This window comes from Colius striatus, chromosome 5 (assembly GCF_028858725.1).
Source record: "Colius striatus isolate bColStr4 chromosome 5, bColStr4.1.hap1, whole genome shotgun sequence".
NCBI lineage: Eukaryota > Metazoa > Chordata > Aves > Coliiformes > Coliidae > Colius > Colius striatus.
The window spans coordinates 9844355-9870458 of NC_084763.1; the positions used below are offsets into that span (position 1 = coordinate 9844355).

The following is a 26104-nucleotide window of genomic DNA, read 5'->3' on the forward strand; positions in this document are numbered from 1 at the left end:
TTATATCAGCAATAAGCTAAATCCATTTTAGTTATTAATTCCTTAAAAAAACCATGCTTAAGCAACTGCAACCAGCTGATTCACTTTTGGTCCTGAACTCTGGAAGAAAGAGAGCCTCATCTAAAACCAAAGAGCAAATAAAATGTTGAGAAAGTAAAGAGAACAGACTACTACTCCCACAACATTGAGTCCTGCTTCTAGATCAATTCACTTTTCATCAAGTAGAAGATTATTCAAAACTCAAGCAGAATTTTGGGGTTTTTGATCACAGGTCAACCTACAGGACACCAGGTCTACTAGCAGCAGATGGGGTACATACATCTGAAAAGAGGAAAAGGATCTTTGTATATGAGTTAGCAAGGCTCATTGAGAGACTTTTAAACTAGATTTGAAGGAGAAAAGGGGCAAAAAGCAGCCTTACTAGAGATAAGAATGGAGGCAGCAGACCTCTGTTTGAGGGACTGTGAGCTAGTCCTACATCTCAGTAGAAGTAGGGGATTGTGATACATATGGCAACAGAGTCAAATGTTATTAACATAATTATAGGTTGGATCTATGGGCTGAGGAAAGTTATACGAGGTTTAACCAGGCCAAGTGCTGGGTCCTACAGTTGGTCCACAACTCCATGCAACATTACAGTCTTGAGAGTAAGTGGCTGAAGAGCTGTTCCAGGAAAAAGGACAGTGTTAGTCCCATCCATCTGAACATGAGCCAGCAGTGTGCCCAGGTGGACAAGAAGGCCCATAGCATCCTGGCTTGTATTACAAATTTTGTGATCAGCAGGAACAAGGATTGTCCCCCCGTATTCAGCACTGGTGAGGCCACACCTCAAATATTCAGAGTATTCAGTTCTGGGCCCTCACAACAACAGGGACACTTGAGGTGCTTGAGCATGTCCAGAGATGGTGAATAAAGATGGTGAAGGGTCTGGCTTATGAGAAGCAGCTGAGGGAATTGTAGGTGTTTAGCTTAGAGAAGCAGAGGCTGAGAAGAGATATGATTAGTCTCCACAATTATTTGAAAGGAGGTTGTAGCAAAGTGGGTGTTAGTCTCTTCTCACCAGTAATGAAGAGAAAGAGATGAGAAAATGGCTTCAGGTTGTACTAGGGTAGGTTTAGACCAAGAAGGTTGTTAAGCACTGGAACAGGCTGCCCAGGGAAGTAGAGTCTCCATCCCTGAAGATATTTAAAAGCCATGTAGATGAAGTGCTGAGGAACATGGTTTAGTGGTGGGCTTGGCAGTGTGAGGTTAGTGATTTGACTTGATAAAGGTCTTTTCCAACCAAAAAGATTCAATGATTCTATGAGCATATCAGAAATGACAAGCACCAGGCAAGGAAGAAGGCAGTGGAGAAGCCTGTATGTTAGGCAGTGCTTTCACTATCTGAAGCTTGATGATGAAAGGGTCAAGTGTTTATGGGTAAGAGTCAGAGGAAAGGCCAACAAGGCAGATATCATGGTGGAAGTAAGTATGGACCACCCACCGTGCACAAATAGTCAAGAATAACAATGGCTTCCTGGCTTCTATCAGAAATGGTACAGCCCAGAAGTTTAGGGAAGCAATCATCCTTCTGTACTGCTCACTGATGAGGCTGCACCTCAAGTGCTGTGTTCAGCTTTGGGTCCCTCTCTACAAAAGAGACATTAAGGTGCTGGAACACGTCCAGAGAAGGACAAGGAAGCTGACAAAGGGTCTAGAGCACAAGTCTTATGAGGAATAGCGAGAAAATTGGGGTTGTTTAATCTGGAGATAAATAAGGCTCAGGAGAGATCTCCTCCATATCTACAACTACTTGAAAGGAGGTTAAGGCAAGATGGGGGTCAGTCTCTTCAGGCAAGTATCAAGCAACAGGACAAGAGGAAGTGGTCTAAGTTGCACCAGGGGAGGTTTAATGTAACGCCATCAGGAAAAAGTCTTCACTGGAAGGGTTATCAAGCACTGGAACTGGCTGCTCAAGGGAACAAGTGATGCATCACTCCTAGAGACATTTAAAAGATGTGTAAAGAGGTCACTTAGGGACATGGTTTAATGGTGAACATGGTAGCACAGGGTTAACAGTTGGACTCAATCTTAAAGGTCTTTTTCCCAAGATCTAAATTCATCCCTTCTGTAAGAGGCTGTACATCAAACCAGTAACAACTCAAGTTTAGTCAAGTTTCCCTGAATAGGGACAATATAAGACAATATTAAGCAAATTTTTAAGGAGTAAGACAACAGTGAAGTCAAACACAAGTACTTTTGACCAAAAGCAGATCTCCAAGGTGAGTACATCATAAGGATCCCAAATATTTATTAATGGAAGAAACATACACAAGAATTCTCCATTATAATAAAAACATGCCACATTAATGACTATGTAGAAAAGCAAAATTTACCCAAGCACCATCACCTGTTTCAATGGCCTCTCTTTTTTCTCGTAGGCAAAAAAGAAGTTTTTTCCAAATTCGTAGCTTATTAGCTCTCACCTTCCTTTTTGCCCTAGGTTTTTTCAGTGATTTACAATGGGTGTTTGCTCCCATGACTACCTGAAAATGTTCTATTTTAAAGGTATTTACCATTGAGGGGAAAGGACATGAGGAAGCACTACTGAACACAAGCAAGAATAAAGATGTTTAGAAATCTACAAAAACAAAGGACACATAGCATGAGTTTGGTTTTTTAAACCTCACAAGAACACATTGAAAACAGACTTTAAACTAGCCAACTAGGCTAGCCAATAAGCTTTCAGTAGGCATTGATGAAAGGAACCTTTTGCAGCTGTGCAGACTAAAAGCCAGCAGCTATATTACTCTGAAGTTACCTTGTCCACTGCCACTGTTATCAACATCAGCAACACATAGGCAGCCTTGGTCAAATTCTTCGTTTTCTCCAAGTATGGTGGACCACCAGTCTCTAGCTTTAAATAGGGACATTCTTCCTTACTGAAAACAAAATAAACCTTTTTTAAAGTGTATACTAACATACACACAAATGTTTACATAACATAACGTTTCCTTTGTTAGTAACAACTCCTATCAAGTATCTTCCATCTCTTAGCTCCACATTGCTCTACGGTGAGTTAAACACATGTTAGTTTCAAGTGTCTCAGGTTTCCCTTTAGAAAACAATCTTAGTAAACATTAGCATTTGTTTACAAAATAGTTGTAACACATACTGTTAGTTACCTGAAAAAGCAAAACATAACAGCTTTTTAAGAACTGTTAGAATCCTTTTGTAGTAAGCATTGAGAAAGTAATATAAGTTTTCAAAGCCAGATCTGAGGTTTTCTCTCTTACCAAGGACAGTCAGGAAAAGAGATTCTGACACAAGTGTTCTGCAAGAGAATTTATTATTAGAAAAGTGAAGACGTTAACAGGCAATATCAAAATCTGCACCAAGTAATCGCCTTGAAGAAGTCCTAGTGACACGACTAAAGAACTCGGCCACAGAGGGCACAAATCAGCTTTTCTGCTCTCCCTACCTGCTACTATTTCAAGAAGGGGGTGGGAGGAAGAGGAATCTAATCCTTTTGCAGGCGGCTTGACAATAACATTACCTCAGTTCAAAACTCACAGCTCTGTGCCTATGCTCTGCCATGAGTGGGACCAACCTGGACCCACCCGACCCCCATCCCACGGGAGAGGCGAGGCAGTTCCAGGTCCGGCCGCTCTTTCCGGGAAGAAAGAAAAGTGACGGGTTCAGCCTGTTTTCCATGGAGCAAATGCAGCCTGTAATCCTTCACTTTTCCTTTTTAAAGAAAACGATGTCTGGCAAACAAAAACATTTAGTTTTTGCACTTTAGCCTGTTGCCGTCACCGAGGCGACCTGCTGCAGCCAAGCGCTGGCTGGCGGCAGCATAGCCCTCCCCACACAACCTTTCTGTCACGGAGCCCCTGAGCAGCACCCACAGCATCTTCACTCGTGCCCGGAGACGCACACACACTCCGCCCCCAGCGCGCGAGAAGAGACCAGGACGCGGCTCACCTGGGCGGTAGACGGCACCTCCCGCAGCAGGACGGTAGAGCGGTGCTTCCAGGTTTCTTTCCGCAAGCTCCTCGCTCCGGAGGCGCCGCTAAAGCACGTACGAGCAAAGCTAGAGCCCCTTTACTGCCGCCGCCATCTCCAGCGCCCTTCTCACGGCGCTTTAAGTATCAGCCGCGCGCCGCCCCGCCTCTCGCCGCCCCTCCCCGCCCCGCCCCGCCGCCCGCCGGCCCTGGGAAATGTAGTGTGAGGAGCGGTGCGCAGGACCGTTGGGCTCTCTCATTTCTTCCTATGCGGGGGGGGCAGATGAAGAGAGATCTTCCTTTGCGTTTCCTGAGCGAAAGCCTAAGCTCACGGATAGTGTTTTTTCCTTTTCAAAGCCGTCACAGAAACCTCTCGGCCTCGAAGGCGCCCTGCTCCACTAGCCATTCCCTTTTCTCTCCCCCACCGCCCCTTCGTTTCGCGTGGTACCGTCGGCAGGCCACGCGCAGGTGACGTCGCTCGGGAAGCCCGCGCCGGAGTCGAGGTGGCGGGGCGCGCGGCGCGCTGCTGTGGGCGACTCGGCGGGACGGGCTGCTGCGGGCCCGCTCGGGCCGGCGCCGAAGGGCACACACCCCACGCGCATCCCCAAACACACACCCTCCTCCTTCAGGAGGGGGCGGCCCCTCTCCCACTCAGCGGCCCTCGGGCGCTTTGCTGTACCCCTGGCAGCTACCATGGACAGGACCGCCGTGGCGAAGATGGGAGCGGTAGCCAGCGCCAGCGTGTGCGTCCTGGTCGGCGGGGTGGTGCTGGCCCAGTACATCTTCACTATGAAGAAGAAGACGGGTAAGAAGACCAAGATCATCGAGATGGTACGTGGTTAAGAGGCCGAGAGCAGAGCGACGGAGAGGAGGCCGGCGCCCCTCCACCTGCGGCCACACGCCCTTCGCCTCGGGCCCGTCTCCTTCACGTCTGTGCCCTGCGTCGGGCGGTTAGCTTGCAGGCTGACACCAGCAGTTAAGATCAGTCTTTTGTGCAGATGTGTGGGGCTGGCTGTGTCTAGTGTTCACTCCTTGAGGAGAAGGGACAGAGGGCGTTTTGAATCCAGTTTCTGACCATAAAGGCAGACAGTGGAGGCAGCGGCAGCAGTTCCCCTGCAGCACGACCCTCTACCACTAAAAGTGCCTGCTCCATCCTGTCCTGTCCGGCCCTTGTGTAACTATGCATAAAGCTACAGGTCTTGGTGGTAATTTAAAAGCTTGCTTGTAACTTGTTTAAAAGAAAAGAGGTGGGAGTGTTCAGCCATCTGTTGAAACTGGGAAGCAATGTATCTTTACGGTTACTATAAAAGGAAGATGGAGCTCTCTCTCTACTGCCATTGCTAAACTTGTTATTTAGGATATTATTTAAATATCTGCTCATCAGTAACAGGGTGGTAAAAGGTGTTAATATAAACAGCATACTGATTATGTTGAAAATCTTCAAAATTCAAACCTTCAAAAGCTTATGATTTGGACACCACTGTACTGAAACCATTAAGTTCCTTGATGTTTGCTGACAGGCATTTTGTGATCTCCTCTGCAAAACCTTATTAAAATTTCGAATATATTTGTTTTTTAATTACCTAGGGAAACATATATTTTGGCAAAAACTGGGATTCTGTGTGTAAATTGTGAGCTAACCACTCACTTGACTGTGTGTTGCAGCACTTGCCGTTGGAAGTCATACAGTGCAGTTTATGATAATGTGCATCCAGAGGACTCCACTGTGTGTTTGTACTAATCATAGTAATCATACTTACTCTTGAAAAAAATATTTGAATGCTGTTTTTAGTCATCAGTCACATGATTCAACAATTCATAGAGGGATGTCTTGCTTTTTAGTTTCTCTGAGACCACTTAAAACAGTTTCTGGAAAAGCAGAAAGTTTGGATTGCCAGTTTAGAGAGATTTTAAACCTATTTCTGAAAAAAGGTCTCTGAACTCTACAGTAGGATTTTACAAAACTCATTTGAAAACTTACAGTGGTATAACTTAGATTAACTATAATTTTTTAGTTTTTAATTCTAGTACTGGAATACTGGAACTTAGAGTTATATAAACAATAACATAACATTTTAAAACCTGATCATGCAAACACTCAAAGGCAGATCCAATAGTTTCACCAACTCCTATCTCATTTGAGCTGCAGTTCAGAAAGTGCCTAATAATTGAAAAAATATAGATATGTATTAACTTCTGTACCATGTTTAATCGGTGTTTTGGCTTCGGACACTGTAACTTTTATCTTTGTTGCAAAGATTTTTGCCTTTGGTAGGGAAAAAAAAATCATTACTCCAATGTTAAATTGATTACCAAAGTAAGTTAATTTCTTAAGTATGTACTTCAGCTAACATTTTCTTCGACAGAGATCTCTGATCCTGAATAGGTACTTCCAAAAATTCTGCCAAAAATTCAGAGATTTTCTCAACTTTGAACTCCAAGAGAAAAATAGTTTCTTCAAAACATGTCAACTTTCTGATATGGAAACATTTTAGCTACTGGATGCCACATGTTACTATTACCTGTCACTTAGAGAGCTAGCATTTCAACTGATACTCAAGCTGGCAGCTTCCTCAACTACCAAACTTCTTTAGTTCCTCAGCTGCAAGTCTTCTTGCTTCCTCAAAGAGTATTTTCAGTGGGCACGTGTAAACAGGCTGTGAAATTTCTTTGAAATAAGTGAAATAGTTATGCAATCTTCATACCAAGGAGTTTAGTTTGTCAAATGAGGGCAAAAATGTGTGTGTGTGTGTGTTGTGTGTGTGTTTGACATGAATGTGCCACGTTCTGGAGAACTTCCTGAAGTACTTTTATCCACGAACGTAGGTTTGATTCAATGTTTGTCATTGACAAGATCTGTTTTAGTTTATCGTGAGAGAGGCTTTCCTTTTAAGTTTTGGGAAGAAGGTGCTATTTTCCAGACTGTAATCTGGTGTAAGTTAAGGGAATGAGGTTGAACAAGCCAGCTTTATAGGAATGTGTTTTTTCTAATACACAAGTTACTGTACCAGGCTGGTCTTCTGTGTTAGAATAAAACTACAGGAATGTTCTTGTATTTTCAGAAGATTTTTTTTGGTTCAGGTTTTCTTTGGGTAACATTCCAGTTTGGTTTAATACCCATTTTAGACTCAAAATTACCTAGATTTGTAACTTTTACCAAATAAGTAGGAAGCAGGCCTATTTACACCTTGGTTATGTGACTTTAATTCACAATAGTGAAATAGTCTTTTATTATCATTAACTAAAGGAATTTGTTTTGCTTGATTTTCTTTCTTAAAATAAGATTAGGTGACTATAAGACTCAAATGTAAGTAAAATGCTGACTTTTGACAGTGTTCAAATGCTTAACAGCCACTGACCTTTACAAATCATAGAATCATAGAATGGTAGGGTTTGGAAGGGACCTTTAGAGATCATCTAGTCCAACCCCCATGCTAAAGCAGGTTCACCTAGATCAGGTCGCGTAGGAGCATGTCCAGGTGGGTCTTGAAGACCTCCAAGGAAGGAGCCTCCACAACCCCTCTGGGCAGCCTGTGCTAGGGCTCCCTCACCTCAACAGGGAAATAGTTTTTTCTTATATTTAAGTGGAACTTTTTGTGTTCCAGCTTCATGCCATTACCCCTTGTCCTATTGCTAGCTACTATAGAAAAAAGGGATGCCCCAACCTACTGACATCCACCTTTTAGATATTTATAAATGTTAATAAGATCCCCCCTCAGTCTCCTTCAGACTAAACAGCCCCAGTTCCTGCAGCCTTTCCTCATATGAAAGATGTTCCAGTCCCCTGATCATCAAATAGAATACCTCTAAAACAAGTTAACATCAGGGATTATGATATCAAGAATATTTAATGTGAAACAAAGTGGAAAGGATTTCTCAAGCATTGTTGAAAATATAACCATATTTCCACGTTGAATCATAAAATATCTATCCCACATTTTAGCAATTGAATTCTTTAGAATCGGTAATTGGCCTGATACACAAATTTGATCTTAATAAATACACCATAAAATTAGTGCATCTGATTTGGAAGCAAAGCTTTAACTTTGGAGTTAAAGTATTAATATTGTGTTTTCATTGACCTTCTGAAGTTTGAAAATAGGGAGTTTCTGTAGGCACTGATAAATGTAAACAGTTACTTTAGCTCCACTGCTGAAGTAACAGTGGCATAAATATTAAGTATATAGCCAGTCACGTGAAGTTTTACTCTGTGTGTTGAGGCAACTGTCTCTCAAAGCCTTTTGTGTTACTCTGCACAGCCAAATTGCCTTTTCTGCGAAACTATCAATATTCCTATAGTCAGTGAAGATGAATGTTCATAACTATTTAGATTCTTAAAGTAGCTTATTAGATAATGTTTGATAGCTGTTTTAGAAAGGGATTAAATTTACTGTAACACTCAATCTTTTGGAATTTATCAGGCCCCCAAAAAGTTTGCAAAGAAGTTGTGGATCCTTATATAGCAAATCAATTCTACTGACAATAGGCTTCAGTTTCTTGCTTACACTTTGTGAAGCCTTTTGGAAACTCATCAGAAAACAGGTGTTCACAAACCAGAGTGAAAAGCCTTGCCATCAAAAACACTCATCTGTAAGGAATATCCCATGCTAACTAAAATATAGGGTTAATGTAAGTAGAAGTGATTAATGGAGTAACAGTGTTTGTTGTTTGTCTGTTTCACAAAGAAAGTTGTTAGAACCTTGGATTTTTTTCAGTAGCTTGTTCCTCACTTGAGATTTTTATTGTATTTGTTTTTTAAGGATGAGAAACATAATAGAACTGGTTGAAAATGAGAACAGCAGAATATCCAAAACTGAGACTTTCTCAGGTTTGTTTTCCAGAAAAGTAGGCAAACACTCAGTTACATTTGCCTGTTTCTCCATTCTGTCTCTGAGGTGAGAGGATATAATTACCCGAAAAACAGACATTGTGTCAAAGTTCAACAACAGCAAATTAACAATCAACTTAAAAACAATGTGCAATTTTACAAGAAACTTTTCAACTAGCCATTGTTAAATGTTTCTGGACATTTTTTTAATGTGTTAGAGAAGGCAGAGAAATACATGGATTTTTGCATTATTAGAATCTTCCTGGAGAGAAGTAAGCAACCAAGTAAGAAGTGAGGTAACTGTTATTTACCTACTTCCCTAAGAAATATAGGATCATATTGTGCGTGTGTGACTGTCACAGGGTTTGTGGAGATCTTTTAATTATTATTTTTTTCTTTTACCTGCCAATCTCTGGTGGGACCAGCTTCTTGTTTTATAGGGCATCAGAGTATTTTGTGCCACCACTGAAGGGTACAGACCTTTACAACTGTCAGCAATCACATACCACTCCTTTATTCTTGTCTTGTTGCTAGTAACTAGCTGTTGTAGTAACTGTGATGTTACTCTGGCATGAGACACTAATACTTCTAAAAGTAAAGAAGTACGTAACATATACTATACATATTCAAGAAACTAAATATTCAGTATATGAAACTCCTTCATGAATACTCTGTCCTTTACAAAGATTAATAAGAGTTTGAACCTCAGCAAACTTAATAAAAGGAGCACAGAAGGAACATGGACTCTCTCTAACGATACTACTACAGTACATTGTCACTTCCTGGCTATTGCAAAGCTAATGTTTAAAATGTCATGGCATTGAGAGCTATCCAGTGATGTGATCCATGTGGGAATAATACTCTTCCAAAAGAATGTTGCCATGATATGAAACTAAGTATTGAAAAGTGGAAGAACTCCTGGGACCTAATGCTACTTCTGCCTGTTGATGTGTGACCGAGAGCCCTTATATAACTTGCAGTTAAAGTATTAGAATAATTTTTAAGATATGTTAAATTTTAACACCAATTATAATTTATACTGGAAATGTATATGACTATTTCTATGAAACTTGGCTTTGATTTAGACTGTATTCCTCAAGAGCAAACCACACTGACAGAGTGATAAACACCAGCATTACCAAAACAAGTTTGTGTTGCCTACAGGCTTTTGCACAATTATCATATATAATAATCTAGAATGTGACTTGTAAAGCAAGTTTACAGAAGCCAGGAAGAACACTTTAAGCATAGTTCATGTTGATACAACTTAGATACTAGTAATAGGTTTTTATTCTCACTATGAAAAAATTCAGTTGGAAATTTTAAAAGTTTGGATCCCGGGAGAAGAAAAATTGACTCAATTTCATTGTTTTCTTCTAACACTGTAAAGAATCAAAAAATAGTCTACTATACATACTCCATACATACTAATAGTTTAGTTTATTTAGTATAATAAACTGATCCTACAGTTTAACCATCTGTTTCAAAAGTAGGTTTTAATTTCATGAAGTTGACACTTTTTCTTTAAATTCAGTAGGTCTTGCAAAAATGTATTCTTACAAGGTATGGGTATGGGAAGATTAACTACATCTTTAATTCTGCATTTCATTTCTTTAGAACTCATCCTGATTATAACATCAAAATCATGATGATGAACTAACGTCTGAAAGTTAAGCCTCAAGTAGTAAATACAAGCGGATGTCAGGATACAATATATGCTTTGGGTGTAGGTTCAGAACAGCTTGCTTGCTGCTTGCTTTTTATCTTTTGTGTAAGATCTTTCTCCAAGACAGAAAAGCAATGTTTCAGTGAATATTACCTTCTCATAAATGTTTAGTATGTATTAAGTCATGTTTTCAAGTGATTTTTCTCCTCTTTGCAATAACTCTTTATTATTGCTTAAGCAATAATGGCATCTCTTCTATTAAACTCTTTTAAGACTGATAGCAAGTATTAAGCGTCATCACTAACTGTCAGTCACTATAAGCAGTAAGATGATTTTTTGTTGTCTGAATATACATAATTGAAATTTGTTCATATTATGAATTAAAGTTGCATAGCATTTCAACAGTCAGTCTTGAGTTAATGAAAACTGTCAACTATTATAAAAAATACCTAAATTGATCAATATAGGCATTGAAGGAACCATTGGCTCTATCCATTTATAGGCAGGAGAATAGTAGCTTTAAATTCAACAGCAATTTTAAATGTACTTGTAAAAAGGTCACAATTTGTGCAAGTCTGGAAACTTTTTTAAATTCTCTGAAGTTTTGGTTCTTTCCGTAAAAAAAAATAGAAGATCGCTGCCTGTTAGTTTTTATTTTCACTTGAATTGTTTAATGAAAACTATGTGATCTTTTTATGTGTTGGCTGGCTACAGACAGTTCCTGTCAGTAGCCTTAACACCATCACCCCCCTTTATTCCCTCCATGTGTGCATATTTTGTGCAAGTATACTACAGTATACTCCTCACTTTCTGTGAAGAGTATGCCTTGGAGAGAATTTAAGGAAAAATTCTCGAATAGAAGCACACTGTTAGATTTTATGGCTGTAATTTGGTGCATTTGTCAGATGGTAATTAGTTTTCAAGGTTTAAATTTTTGCTGGTTGAGCTGCAGCAGACAGTGTAGAGCAGCAGGTGGCACTAGTGTGAATTTTGTATCTGCAGGGTCGCTATCCACTATTTCGTAAGTAACGGATCATTTAGGAAGCCCTATTCCACAGCCACCAGCATATCTTAACCACTACTTGACTCCAGTTCAGACACATACACCTGAATTGCTCCTGCATGCAGAGGGCCTAGAGTAACAGCTATGTCTGTGGCCTATCAGATGCTCAGCACTGGAATTTGGCTGATCCTATCAGGTGCTAAGCACAAATGAGACGAAGGAATAGTTCACAACTCCTCCTTTCCTAACCAGTGTGCAAAGAGATGCAAGGACAGATAAGTCTGGGCAAGAGAATTGGGTAAGTAGACTGTCGTGGATGATGTAGATAATGTAAGTTAGGACGTGAAATCTAACTTTTCCCCTGGCCTTCTGGCACTCATGTTACTATTCAGCGCTTGATCTGTAGTGACTATTTCTTCTTCAGGCAGAGGTTTTCAAGTAGTAGTTAATGTTGATCAGTTGCTTGATGTCAGCTACTTTGTTTTACTGAAAAGTGATCAACAACCAATGGTCAGCTGCTGTAAAACATCAGAGAACTTGTAGTCAGATTGCAGTAGGCATGTAAATCATGCAGCAGCTTGACTGGCACTTTGCCATTAAGTTGGTATCCGTGGCTCTTGCTTTGATCATCTCCTGCCTTAGGTTATTTGTGTGGAGTTTCTGACTCTTCAAGGGGAAAAAGAAACAGGGCTTATTAAAAGTCCACTGGATTTTTCTAATTTGCCTAATCCTTATAGAGGGTTTTAAGTGAATGTTAAAAAGATGAGGTATTTTTCAGTAGAAGTGGATATCTGCCTAAGGTTGTGGCACACAGACAAAAATTACACCATGTTTAAATACTAAAAATAACTATATTCTTTTTGTTCAGTAATGCCACAAAGGAGTACAGAACTGCACTGACTTACTAATTGTGAAATAATTTTAGTAAGATTTCTATAAATTATGTAAAGAATGCCTATTGCTAGAAGGAAACGTGGCTTCTGTTTTGTATAAGCCAGCCTTCAAAAATAGAGTTATTTAATTTGTTATTTTTTTAAGGAGTGGGAGCAAGGCCTAGACTTGGACACTGAACGTTTGTTAGATGTCTGAATATGGAATTTCAGACTCCTTGAGATGGTTTTGCAAACAGGAAAGATTCCTGTTCAAATGTACTTGTTCTTACTTGTTTCCCCAGTCAGCTGTAGCTTTCCTACTGCACCCTTATATAAAGAACTGTTTGTCTGCCTTACAGATTGGATCACTGAAATAATCCAAAAGCACTGTAATGTACCATTAAGCTCCTTGCTCTAAAGCTTTCTCTCTTTGTTGGAAACTTACTAGTTATCACACTAAAAGTGTAGTTTTTACACTTGGCAGTTATTAAGGCAACACTTATTATCCTGGATTGCATCTGCCTTTGCAGTGTACGTGACTTATGGGTAAACTTCAATCTAGTCTGCACGTTACCATGGAAAACACGTTTGTGAACTGAAGGGTAGGAATTACTACAAATCAGTAGCAGTCCTTGTGTATTAGCAGCAGTAGTAGTATAGTACTAAGTACAGTAGTGATAACATTACTACAGATTGGTTTTGAATATGTCCTGGATCACTTCCAGGGCAAACACACAAAGACAAAATACATAAGGAGCATCCAGTTGCATCTTTGAATGGATACAGCAGTCAGAAGCACCCAGAAAACAAAGAGATAGGGGGGCAAAACAATCTATCATACCTCAAGCCATCATGCTGCCTATTACCTTTAAAATGAATTTACAGTAGCTGTCTTTCATCTTTAAACTTAATAGATTAGTTTTTCAAGAGTTTTAAGGAAGGGTCTGTAGTCAAAGAGATCCTAACAGTTAAAAAATTAATTTATCTCAATGTGTAACTTTAATTGGAATATTAGATTAGTACTACATTCTTCCATCAGAATTATAGTGTCTGGTAATGCATTGTAGATTAAACTTTGTCCTGCTGACTTTGCTTTCAAACTGGGTCCCACAACTCCACTATTCAAGGGTCAGGGTTTATTTGATCTAGATACAGCTAGAATCTAGGCATTTTTTTCTTTTTCTTAGAAACAGATAAGAGAAAAAGATAATCAGCACCAACTGCTTTAGTCCAGGCCTTGGGCATAATGCAAATTCCATTCTAGATAGTGGTACATGGGAAGCTTCTAGGAAAAGAAGCATTTCATAGAACCATAGAATGGTAGGGGTTGGAAGGGACTTTTAGAGATCATCTAGTCCAACCCCCCTGCAGAAGCAGGTTCACCTAGATCAGGTCACATAGGAACATGTCCAGGTGGGTTGGAACATGTCCATGCAGGTAAAGTTTAAGTTTAAATTTGTTTAAGTTCTTTCAGTGTATGTGCATATAGATACATACAGGATATTTCATTATAAAAAGTATACATGCCAATGTATTTTTTGTGAAAAATTAGCATAGGACATTAAAATTTAGCATAGGTCATTAAAATTATATTATGCAAGGTGATCTTTTGTACACCTGATAGCTAATTAAGCTAATAAATGTACCACAGTATCTACATACTGACTGTTCTTAGAATTCTGTACTGTTCTTAGAATTCTATACTGTTTGCCTGATTGATTAGTTGTACCAACAACCTCATCTGTAAACATTCTTTCAGTAACCGTTAGATTCTATGTAATGTGAGAGGCAAGTAGATCCTTCAGATGGCCAGACTCCAGCATCTGTATATTATCAGGAAGGTATCTCACCAGGAAAATGAGAGTACCACTCAAATTCAACATTTCTGAAATAAATTTTCTGTATCTGTGCTCTCTGAAGTTAAGAAAAAGAAAGGATGGGATAAAAAATAAGATGCTTGAAATTAAACTGAAGCATTGTCATGAAGAGCAAGTTATTCTCCCTGTCACCATGTGTTACAAACAGGGTGTGTCATCTTACCTTCCATGAAAGGTCTTGCCTGATACAGATGGTCTCATCTGTCTAGCAGTGATCTATAGCAGAGGCCCAACAAAGCACAAGAATAGGGCAAACCATTGTGATTTTTTTTTTTCCAGAAAGATTTCCCAGCCTGCAGCAGCTTGTGTTTCCTTATGTTAAGCCATAAATCACAGAATCACAGAATGGTAGGGATTGGAAGGGATCTTTAGAGATCATCCAGTCCAGCCTTCCTGCTAAAGCAGGTCCACCTAGGTCAGGTCACAGAAGAACATGTGCAGATGGGTTTTGGAAACCTTCAGACAAGGAGACTCCACACTCTATCTGGGCAGCCTGTGCCAGGGCTCCCTCACCACAACAGTAAAATAGTTTTTCCTTATGTTTAAATGGAACTTTTTGTGTTTCAGCTTCTTCCCATTTCTCCTTGTGCTGTCACTGGAGACCACAGAAAAAAGTGATGCCCCAACCTCTTAACACCCACCATTATTTGTAAACATTAATGGGATCCCCCCACAATCTCCTCTTCTCCAGACTGAACAACCCCAGTTACCACAGCCTTTCCTCATAAGGAAGATGTTCCAGTCCCATGATCATCTTGGTGGCCCTGCACTGGACTCTCTCCAGCAGTTCTCTGTCCCTCTTGAGCTGGGGAACCCAGGACTGGACACAGAACTCCAGATGAGGCCTCACCAGAGCAGAGTAGAGGGGGAGGAGAACTGCCCTCCACCTGCTGGCCAGACTATGGATGATTACCTTGTGTTGTAAAGAAAGATTGATCTCAGATCAGATCTAGAAAATCTCTATCAAATAATGCTTCTAAATATGTCTTTATTGTATCTAACAAGGGGTAATGGGATGAAGCTGGAGCACAAAAATTTCCATTTAAACATAAGAAAAAACTATTTCCCTGTTGAGATGAGGGAGCCCTGGCACAGGCTGCCCAGGGAGGGTGTGGAGGCTCCTTCTCTGAAGGTCTTCAAAACCCACTTGGACATGTTCCTATGCAACCTGATCTAGGTGAACCTGCTTTAGCAGGGGAATTGGCCTAGATGATCTCTAAAGGTCTGTTCCAACCCTACCATTCTATGATTCTATGTCTTTATACAGTGTGTACCTCCAAATCAGTTCTGTGCCTGCGTTTATTTTTGCCTTTTAAAATAAAATAGTTGAGTAGACAAAACAAGTTCTCACCTAAAGTGGTACTGATGAGCTTTAAAGCCATTCAGGTGAAGACTCTTGCCTTCTTAGCGTGTGTCTTCTCTGAATTTATCCCAGTTTAATGAATTTAGTCTTGAATATGTTCTTATGTCTTTTGCATAGCAAGTGCTATTCAAGCACTTTCTGTTTAAAGAATCTCTTATATTCCTCATCTCTCTAATACACACATAGTTTGATATACAAATAATATTTCTATGTTGTGTCATGCCAACTATAAATATGACTACCTTTTTTGGCTTTTTTACATCAAGCCTATTCTAGAAAAATAAGTGGTATCTAAACTTCCTGGAAGGCATCCTTCTAAACCTTTATTTACCCTGTCTTCATCAAACTGACATTTATCTTATTTTCCTTGTAATTGTCACTTACAGCTACAAAAAGCTATTACTGGAACTGGTATGCTGCTCATTAAATCAGTTCACTAGAGCATGAATACAAATCATGTTTGGATTAAATTCTTTAACGTTCATTCTTTTCTTCTACTTGGTTTTTGTACTTGAGTGCTAAGGTTCAGTTAGCTTTCCCTGTCTTTGAAGATTATATCAAGCAGTCTTTAGAAAATATGTACTAGGTAGACTTACTAGGAAAATTAGAAAACAAGTACAGTTCCTTCATGTTTAAAATTTATACTTGCAGTACAAGGGATGGCTCAAGTAAAGTTGGACAATATGCTAAACATATGGGGATATATTCCAAGTTGTTCAGTTGTAGTAAGCTCACTAAAGCAGAATAAAAGGTCATAAGCTCATGACAAGCCACCAGCTAACATTTATACTGTAGACAGATTTCAGTCACCTCTAATTTTTGTAGTAAATATTCTCATGAACAGAAGTGACTCAAATATGACCTTTTTGTTATCTTTAAAAGCTGATGTGAGTTTAGTTAAGTATTCAACTTTCTACTTTAAAAAGTTCAGTTTACTTGCTTAGGTAACTTATCTGTGCTGTGTTCATTTCTTTCCACAAACAGGTGCAAGTTAGGACAGAGGTGTGTATGAACCGGTAGAACCAGTTTTTCTTTGCTTCAGACTAAAACTTCCAGTGCTCCATGCTCTTTGAGAACACTGGAAGCTCTACAAACCAAGTTCACCTAACACACCACCACATAAAATTGAACCTTTTCCTAGTCTTATGACAAATAATCTAATGTTTTAAGTGTTGGTCATTCTTTTTTCCCTGTGTAGAATATTCTGCAGTCAAGCTAGGACTCTCAGCCAAAGTGAAAAGGTTAAAATAGAACTGATCTCTTGAAATGGCTATACCTCTTTAGTTTATGGGACTTAATATATATTTAAATGACCTTTGGTATTGTGAGAGTAGAAATATCATGTTGGACATTGTTTCCCTCTCTTCAACAAAGAAGTGGTAACTTTAACTCATGTCTTACCATAAGTTAAACACTATAGACAAAATGGTCAACTGGCTCAAATCAGAAGTACCAGAACGTGGTCAGTATTAGCATTTGTAATTAAAGTGTTTGACACAAAGCTTTCCTAGAGATGCAAAGAGAGTCTTCCCTGGTTTGTAGATGAGGAGTTTCATATACAGCATTTTCATTAAAGTGAAAGTACATTGTTGTTAGAGATACAAATGTTTTTCTAAGAATTAGGTGTTGGCTGTATTAATGTTTACAGAAATTTTGCTCACGTCATTTGCTAGATCTTTCACTGACACCATAATCATTCACTTTAAATGCTTTCTATTTAGTCTGGGATACCAAAACTTAGTCTGTAAAATTTGGACTATTTTTGCAACTCTTCAACCTTGAAGTACATGTAAATTTAAAGAAAAAAAACCACAACAAAACGCCTTTTTTTTTGCTTCCCCAACTTTCATAAAGATCAACCTAACTTTCTTTAAATTCTTGATAGCATTAGAATTAATTTTCTCACTTACTTAATGACATCTGAGAAGCACCAGAATATCAACAAGCCAGTCCCAGCACATCCCAGTCTTACGTATGAGGTTTACAAGAGTCATTTGAATCAGTACTGTTGTCACCTTTAAAATATATAAAAGCTCAGACAAATACTTTGCAAATTGTATGCATAAAGTGATGCCTTTACCTGAACTACATGATCCATCTAGCGAGCATATTTTACTTTGTCGTTCTGAAGACTTTTCAAAATTGGAAATCCAGCACTGACATAAGGTACAGCTTTTGGTTGTGCTAATAATTCATATTTATTTAAGGTACTGCTTTAGATATAGCTTTCCTTAATATTATTGAGGTAACCAAAAGCATGCTAACTATATTAAAATACCATAAAAGGTAATATTCCCTGTATGTTACAGGTTGCAACAGTGTACAAATGCTGTAACAGACTAATGAGAGCTGTGAACCCTGACAAATACCAATTCCAGTAAGGTCAATTTACTGCGGGGATGATGTTATGTTTTGAACATACCTTTTGAACTGTTTTGGTGCTTCAGGGTACGAAAGACCTTAACGTGAAGGGGTATTTGGCTAGAGATAATGGACGTAAGCTGGAACACAAAAAGTTAAACACAAGGAAAACACTTCTGTGCTGTGAGAGTGAGGGAGCCCTGGCACAGGCTGCCCAGGAAGGGTGTAGAGTCTCCTCTGGAGCTTTTCCATACCCGCTTGTACACGTTCCTGTGTGACCTTATGGAGGGGAACCTGGTTTAGCAGGGCTTTGGACTGAATGAGCTCTACAGGTCCATTCCAACTCTCACCATTCTGTGATTCTATGTATATTTTGGGGGATCTTTTTCAATTTTGAGTGTTGATGAAACCTGCACGTTTTCTGTCAGCTAAGGTATTCACTAGTTGTTTCATTGGATCAAACGCAGAAAGCACAACTAAAAAATCAAAGTACTTTGTGTAGGTCAGAGTCTAAGGAATCCTGACAGAGTACATACTGGCCTACAGTTGGAATGTGGACACAAAACATGTGGCACCACTGTACTATTCAGAAAAAATCTGGTTTGTTTTTTTTAATGCAGAAAACCAGCACGTCCTCCTTAAAAGGAAATGTTTATAGCTAATGAATTTCTTAAGTCCTGGTAATATGGGATTTTTTTATAGTGTTATGGGGTTTGTGTGTGCTGCTCTACTAACCTGCCCTTCCTTCAGTTGTGACAATTGCACTGGTTACATTCATGGCCACCTATGAATTGGCCTGATATTTGTGGTTAGTCCTGGCAGCCTGAAATAGTGATGTTTTTTTGATGGAATACCGTTTAACACAAGTTATGGGGAGTACAGGGAAGCTCACACTGTTACTATAGCATGAGTGACCTCACGTGATACTTCCCAGGCATTTACACAACTTCAAAATGTAAATATAATTAGACAATACTTCCCTCATCTTCTCACAGTCAAAAAAAGTTTCCTTTTAAATACATCTTCTGTGTCACCTAATTACTGTCTTTGATCAGGAAACATACCCAGTGGCAAACTTCTGAAAGCACATTGAGTCACCTTGGCTCTCAAAAATCCTGACAAACAAGCCTCCTTGATTTTCTGTTTCAGTATAACATAGATAATTAAAGTCAAAGCAAAGATTAATTAGGTAATTAATTTTCTGCTTATACACAAATAAACTTGTGCTCCCTTGTAAATGTTAATGAGACCATGACAATGAGCCCCAAGAAATTTGTGGCACTCTGCAACAAGAAATCTTAAAATACTTGTAAAGATTTTGTGAAAGGGTTGAAAAGTAACAAAAATAGTAAACTTTTGCTTTGAAAAACAAGTGCCTTCCTCTGTAGAGCAGCCCAAGTGTGCCTGCTGCATCCATGGAAGCTGTTCATTCAGTGAAGGTCAAAGGTTTTGTTGTTGGCACACCAGCTGATCATCTGTAAGCCTGTCAGGCCGAACTGCTGAGCATGACAAACTGCTTTGCACTGCTGACGTTCGTCACAGGACCCTGGGGTTTTGCACGAGGATTAGTCAGGCTCTATTTGGAAACGCCCTCAACTGCACCTTGTGCTGCTATATTAGTGTTTCTCAAGCAAGAGGAATTTTCTTTTGCTTCTGCAGCTGCTCCTGGCAAAACCCTCTGGTAAGTGCTCACAGATACTGTCAACAGTCTTCTGACTCTGTCTTCTGCCTGCATTTTTAAGCCAAGGTTATCAGCTGAGGCATTAGTTATAGTTGTTTACTGTAACAAACTGTATTTTTAAAATAAATATAGCACAGAATTGGCAATAGCACTGAAGGAATAAATATATCTGCCTTTTTTATTGAATAGATTAATTCAACTTAAATGTTCCTCTGCTTTTAAATATGTATCAGAGTAGGCATAAGCATGGGTATTTTCAGTGTGACCTAGCTGTGTACCATGCATGTCTGCTTTTTATTTCTATACAGCAGGAATAGCAAAGATCACATAGTATAGCAGACCAATTCTTAAAAGGATTTGGTTGGTTTTTGTTGGCAGCCTGTATGCAAGCCCCACTTCTCTGGATTCTGCTTGCCATCTATGCTGTTGCAGTAGAAAAAAATCAAGGACAGAAGATTCAGGAGTGCTCTAAGCTCAGCACACAGGTACTCTCCTTTAAAAGCACAAGAGGAAATGCTGTTGTCATGTTTTCTGTGAACGCTCTCTCTTCAGATTTTTATATGGGTTCTTTTTCCAAACTAAACACCAGAATCCAGCACATGAAGTGTAAAAAGATGTAAATAATTAAAAAAATAGAACAGTAAAGATATTTTTAGTACTCATTCCATTTCTTAAAATAGCTTAGGTAGAGAAGATCCTTCCAGTTATTTAATATAACCTGTGCTGGTTATCTGGGTTTTGCAGCACGTTATCAAGCAACTGTGGAGATACTCAGTGCTCTGTTGTTTCATTTTCATGAAAACATTTGCCTATTTACTTTTTAGATAAGTAATCCTAAGCCTGTTTCTTGGCAAAACAGAGTAATTTGGTAATTTCTAGTTACTAAGGATTTCTTGCCATACTTGACTTTACATCTTATGAATATAGAACATATTACGGGTTTTGTTTTGGTGATTATAAATGAGTAAATATCTCTCCTGAGCTCACATTATGCTAACAGACTGCACGATCACTAGTGCAGTTCCCCTGACTAGCTGCACATAATGGAGTGACTGATACAACTGCACTCATATCCAGTAGCTTTTAATGCTCCTGTCTAAAAGATAAACCTACTAACAGCTGGGGCTGGCAAGAGAAACCTCTATGGCACCCATGGCCCAAGATTCAAATTGTCTGAATTAAAGGCAGTTATCTGTATGTGAGCATATGAGCACATGTAGCTATATGTGAGCATATACAGACGCTCCGTGGATTTTGTTATGGCTCCTCTACTTCTTGTAACTTGCACATTACAAATAGCAGAAGTTACATTAGGAAGCTTGCATGATTTGGCCATGTTTTTTGTAAGCTTTGTTTCCTAGAATAGATAGATGGAAGTACTGTTCTGTAGTAATAGCAAAAAGAAAAAGGCAGAGCAAAATAAGACATTAATGTAAACTGAGGAATGTACACCTTTTCATTAGAATGTCACCACTGTTGCTTTCTGCCACTGAGAACATTGAAACCAATTTTCTGTACCTTGCCAAGGATCACATTTCACAGCCATCACCGACACCATGCCCTGCCTTTTTTGGTACATGTACATAAGTAAGTGTATGTGATAGCTAGTCTCAGACCTTGGAATTGAACATCTGCAGTTCCCTAAATAAATGGCATTTATCCTTGGTTTATACTCTTGTATCTGGAAGCTGTCACCATAAACTAGAAATAAAATTTACAAATAATTGAATCCTATCCATTTCATCACCCTGATTTGCATTTTCCTTGTTCAGAAATAGCATTAATAGTTCCCTCTCCTTGCCAGCCCACCCTTGTGTGTCCTTGCCAGAAGTTAAGAGGTCCGGAACCTCCTCAGGGCAGGTTGACCAATAAAGTAGAAGAAAAGAAATTGCATAATAATTGAAATTTGCATACTGTCAGTAGTATTACAGCTGGTTCTTACTTATTGTCCTGCCACCTTCATGACTTGATACCTTGGAATATTTTTATTACATTTGTAAGTGCAAGAATGCACATCTTAGTGTTCAGAATTTTAAGTGCATTCTTCATAGTGTTCAGTATTACTGACACCTGACAAAGTATTCTATCAGTCAATGAGAATGAGAATCATAGAGAAGTTTCCTTAACATTTTATTCACCCATAATGCAGGGTGTTTTCTTTGCTGTGACTTTTGGGAGGCATCCGTACTAGATTAGTCTTTGCAGAATAAGAAAACTTTGTATTTGCCAAGTAGTGTAGGCTTACAGGGTATAAAAATACTTTGTCTCATTTTGTATCTCCTTGGTGAAAACATTACTTAGCAGACATATGACGATAAGCTCTTATATTTTTAGTTATTACTAGTAATCTTTCAGGCTGTCTATGTAGATTTGATTGTGAAATGAGCCATATCTCTGTGTAGTTAAGATACAGAAAGTCATTCATCAGCTCATCCTTCCCAACTGAAAATTATGGATAGTGAAGACAACAGAAGGTCCCCCAGTTGTCCTTTTTATGAAGTTTCCTTTTCTATTGGAATTTTTTCTATATATATTTTTTTTTAATGATGGGGACTTACATTGTTGTTTTACTGGGTAGAGGGAGGGAAGTAACTGCTTTACCTCCAGCACTCAGTAAATTCAAAAGTTCAGAATATCTTAACTATAGAAGATGACATTACAGCTTGTGCACACAGTCGGTATTCATTTCCTAGGATACCTGATGGGAAATGCCTGCTATGGCAGCTGTCAGTTCACTTAGATACCTGCCTTTCATTTCAGTGATTATCACCAGCTCTGGTTTTGCAATCGAACTGATGCAGCGTGCCCTTGGATATACACTGTCTCAAATACTAAGCAAACAATATATATAAGCAGCACCTAGATACAATGTAAAAGCAGCTCTGTTTGCACTTCTGCAATCCAGTTGTATATAAGAAACTGTATTTCAATACTAAAATACAGTACAATCTTTACAGTAAGTACTTCTCTTTATCTAACACAGCTACACAGATGCATGTCTCATATACTAAATAGACTTGTAATTTGCAGAACTGTCCTTGTTGTAAATGACCCATTCTGTGGTTTGTAGGACTGAGGGATTTCCAAACCTGCGTGAGTCCATTACTGTTCATTCATCAAGGTATGAATATAACATTGTTAGCTACAGAAGAATTTCCTGCATCCTTATTCCAGTTACCTGCTATCACAAACAGATCTTTTTTTTTCCTTTTCATAAATCCAATTAAGCTCAACCTTTAAAATAATCTTTTCCAGTTTTCTTCTCTTTCTTCTCTTTGAAGGCGCCTTAAAAATGTTGGAGACAAAAAACTTAAATAGATTTGTGGCCAGTGTATATGCCAACCACAAATTACCTTTGGGAGTTTTCATCTTTTCAACATGTGTTTTAAAAGAGATACTGGGCTCTGAGCTAGCCAGTAACATCAAGATGTCCTTGGTAAGAAAGCAAAACCACACTTCTATAAAATGACAGAATAAATAACAGCACTTAAGTGATTCAATACAATGTACTTTCAGATGTCACAATGAAACATTAATTCCTTTTCCTGCACTTAAAGAGTTTTCGTTCTGTATATAAAAGCTCCTTGCTCTGAAAAGCTTTCTTGCCTTTGTTGGGTTTTTTGTTGGGCTGTTTCTCCATATGTCTTCTTCCCAGCCAACTGTTACATCAGAACTTGAAGCCTTTTCTGTATAATGAGTTTAGTTTAGTGGTGGGCTTGGCAGTATGAGGTTAGTAGTTGGATTCAATGATCATAGAATGGTAGGAGTTGGAAGGGACCTTTAGAGATCATCTAGTCCAACCCCCCTACAGAAGTAGATTCAGGTCACATAGGAACATGTCCAGGTGGGTCTTGAAGACCTCCAAGGAAGGAAACTCCACAACCCCTCTGGGCAGCCTGTGCCAGGGCTCCCTCACCTGAACAGTGATAATCTTCATCTTTAATGGTCTTTAAAGATCTTCATCTTTAATGATCTTGATCTTTAAAGATCTTAAAAGTCTTTTCCAACCATAATGATTCTATGATTCTGTGACTCCTAGAGTTTTCTTAAATGGTTAGTAGAAACATATATTCTGTCGAGTTGGCTGAACTTTTCTTCTTAGCATTTTTTCACTCTTTGTTTTCTCATCTATCTTACAAGTTCTTTCCCACTTGAATCTACTTGTCTCTTTCAACTCTGAAGAATGGCAAATATGCAACAAAACATCAACACCTAGACTGGGCAGAAGTTTAAGACACTGAAGGAGACAGCTTGCTAGAAAAGTGGTGACTGCTTATTAGAGAGTTTGATTTACTTGTGATATAATAATGACAAAGCCTAAATAAAATAATTGCTATTTAATTTTTCACTTGCTAATATGAATACAAGGAACTAGTGATGGGAACACTGGCTATTTTGCCTAACCGTATTTGTCTAAAGTTTTATCAGATGGCATATCCCTAATGAAGACTTTGTTCTGCCTGTCAAAGTGCCTGTGAGACTAAAGTTGTCTGGGCTACGCTTGCTCCAGAAGACTGGGGTATTTTTTCCATCAATTAAAACACTCTTCCTCTGACTTCAAATCTTGTGTAAAAATGAAAGATGCATTGGAAATAAACGAACTTTTAAAAATTTTGAGTAGGAGTATCAGTTTACAACATGCAAGCAGGAAGCTTTCATCATACTTAAAATCTTAGGCAATGTCTTGTTGAACATCATCTACCAAATGTTTACCAAGAAGGTTTTTCCTGGGGTTGTTTCAGAAACTTACAAAAGGCCTCAGTCTGAAATAAAACAGTAGTAAGCAATCCAGCTTTTCTCATACAGTCTCTCCCTCTGATCTCTCCATCCCCCCCAACATGTTCCGTTTATGTCAGTTATATTAGGAAGTCATTTGCTTAGTATCTAAGTAAACAAAACAATGTTTGAACTGCCTCTTACAAAAGCATGTATTTAGATTTCACTTTGTTTAATTTTTGCATTCCAAGTCTCAAAATACATCTACAATTTACCTCCTGAACGTCAAAGGAACTGGGTTAGTCATTTTACAGTGAAAAAGTTACAAAGAAAAAATGCTCTACGTCCACCAAACAAGAGAGGTTACTTGTGTTTACCAGCACTGTGTAACATACAAAAGTACTACTATAAAACACCTTTAAAAGTTGCAGATTGTTAATATCTTAGTTTGTGTAGGTAGATCTGTTGGTAATTGTAAACAAATATCTATAAACACCCTGTAAGCGTATTTCTCAAAGGATTAGGGAATTTTAATTGATAATTTCATTTTTTTTTTTTTTTTTTTTTTAACACTCATTAACTTTCTCAATGATTCCCAGCCTGGGCTGTAGCTGGTAGTTGAAAGCCAGTCCTACTGTACCTTTTTTGGATTTGCTGTGCTAATAAAAGTAGCAAAGCACTGCAACCACACAGAGAACAACTGTCTCAGCTTTGGAGGTACCATTTTTACAGAAAATGTCTTTGCAATAGAGTCTTCCAAACTGAGTGAAATCAATCCAGTTTGTTTCCCTATGAGACATGTAAAGCAAAGTAAGTATCCTGTCATGACTTAGGAATTTATGTCAAGATATCCTGGTACAGGTGAAAATTTTGGATGGGTGGAAAATTATCAGAGACTTGAGATTAGGGTTTCAGAACAATTTCTATTTGCTGTTTTAATTAATGTCTTTGAGGATATCAGCCAGAAAGTAGCAATAAGAAATAACGGGGATTAGAATTATTTGTTACATTGAAAAATAGAAGCACTGATGTGGAAGAAAAGATACAATCCACCAAGACTAAATGTGAAGTTTAGCACTTTGTGCAACTGCCTGTTTCTGTCAAGGAGTAATTTTGAAGAATATATGGTCCTTACCAACTGTATTTGAATCATTATCAGCATATTACTGCTAACAAAGTAAGTGTATTAAAATGTATATGCAAATGTATATGAAGACATAAGCCAAAGTAGCCCTTCAGCTGAGGCCTTTTCAGAGCAGAGCAGGAAGTTATACCCACAGTTACTAGTGCTGTGTTTGAAGAAGTGTGTGGTTCAAGTGGATGGGCCAAGTCAACCTCAGAAAACGACAGAGGTTTAGAAAACTCTGTTGTGCAAAAGAAGATTGAAGAAACAGGAATTCTTTAGTTCAGAAAGAAGGGAAAATTATCCAGTGAGCACCTGTGAAAGACTTTTCTCCAAGTTGAATAACCTAAGAATACAGTAAGGATAGTTAGATGGAGATTAAACAAACTTTTCTCAACATAAAGATAGATGGCACTAAAATGTGTGGTTGAGGAAAGCAAGAAATGTGTGAGTGGAGATTTTGAGGCATGGGTTAGACAAGTGTCTGCTGAGAATAATGTAGCTGTAATATCTTGCTCCTACTTGAGGGCAGAATGGACTAGAGCTGATGTTTAAAGGTACCTCCATTTAGAAGTGTATTTTCTATTACAAAACCATGTGTTTACAACAGTTTAAAATGTCATCTTAGATA

At 38.7% G+C, this 26104-nt stretch overlaps 2 protein-coding genes across 15 annotated transcripts in view; one reads left to right on the plus strand and one right to left on the minus strand.

The window, feature by feature from the left end:
* BBS9 (Bardet-Biedl syndrome 9) overlaps positions 1-4105 on the minus strand; it is a 275656-nt gene extending 271551 nt beyond the window's left edge. The window contains exons 1-4 of one of the 4 annotated variants that reach the window (XM_061996331.1): positions 3964-4105; positions 3536-3648; positions 3276-3313; positions 2801-2921 (exon numbers count right to left, since the gene is read on the minus strand). In XM_061996331.1, the coding sequence (XP_061852315.1) occupies positions 2801-2912 (112 nt within the window). In that variant the 5' untranslated portion in view covers positions 2913-2921; positions 3276-3313; positions 3536-3648; positions 3964-4105. Of the gene's footprint in view, positions 1-2800; positions 2922-3275; positions 3314-3535; positions 3649-3963 lie in introns of those variants that run through there. The other 3 variants (XM_061996329.1, XM_061996330.1, XM_061996333.1) reach the window with 3 other exon arrangements.
* Positions 4106-4453: 348 nt separating this feature from the next.
* NT5C3A (5'-nucleotidase, cytosolic IIIA) overlaps positions 4454-26104 on the plus strand; it is a 28789-nt gene continuing 7138 nt past the window's right edge. For 2 of the 11 annotated variants that reach the window (XM_061997462.1, XM_061997461.1), the window contains exon 1: positions 22968-23070. In XM_061997462.1, coding sequence (XP_061853446.1) covers positions 23062-23070 — 9 coding nt within the window. In that variant the 5' untranslated portion in view covers positions 22968-23061. Of the gene's footprint in view, positions 4815-18503; positions 19635-20012; positions 20120-22704; positions 22756-22967; positions 23071-26104 lie in introns of those variants that run through there. The other 9 variants (XM_061997469.1, XM_061997465.1, XM_061997464.1 and 6 more) reach the window with 9 other exon arrangements.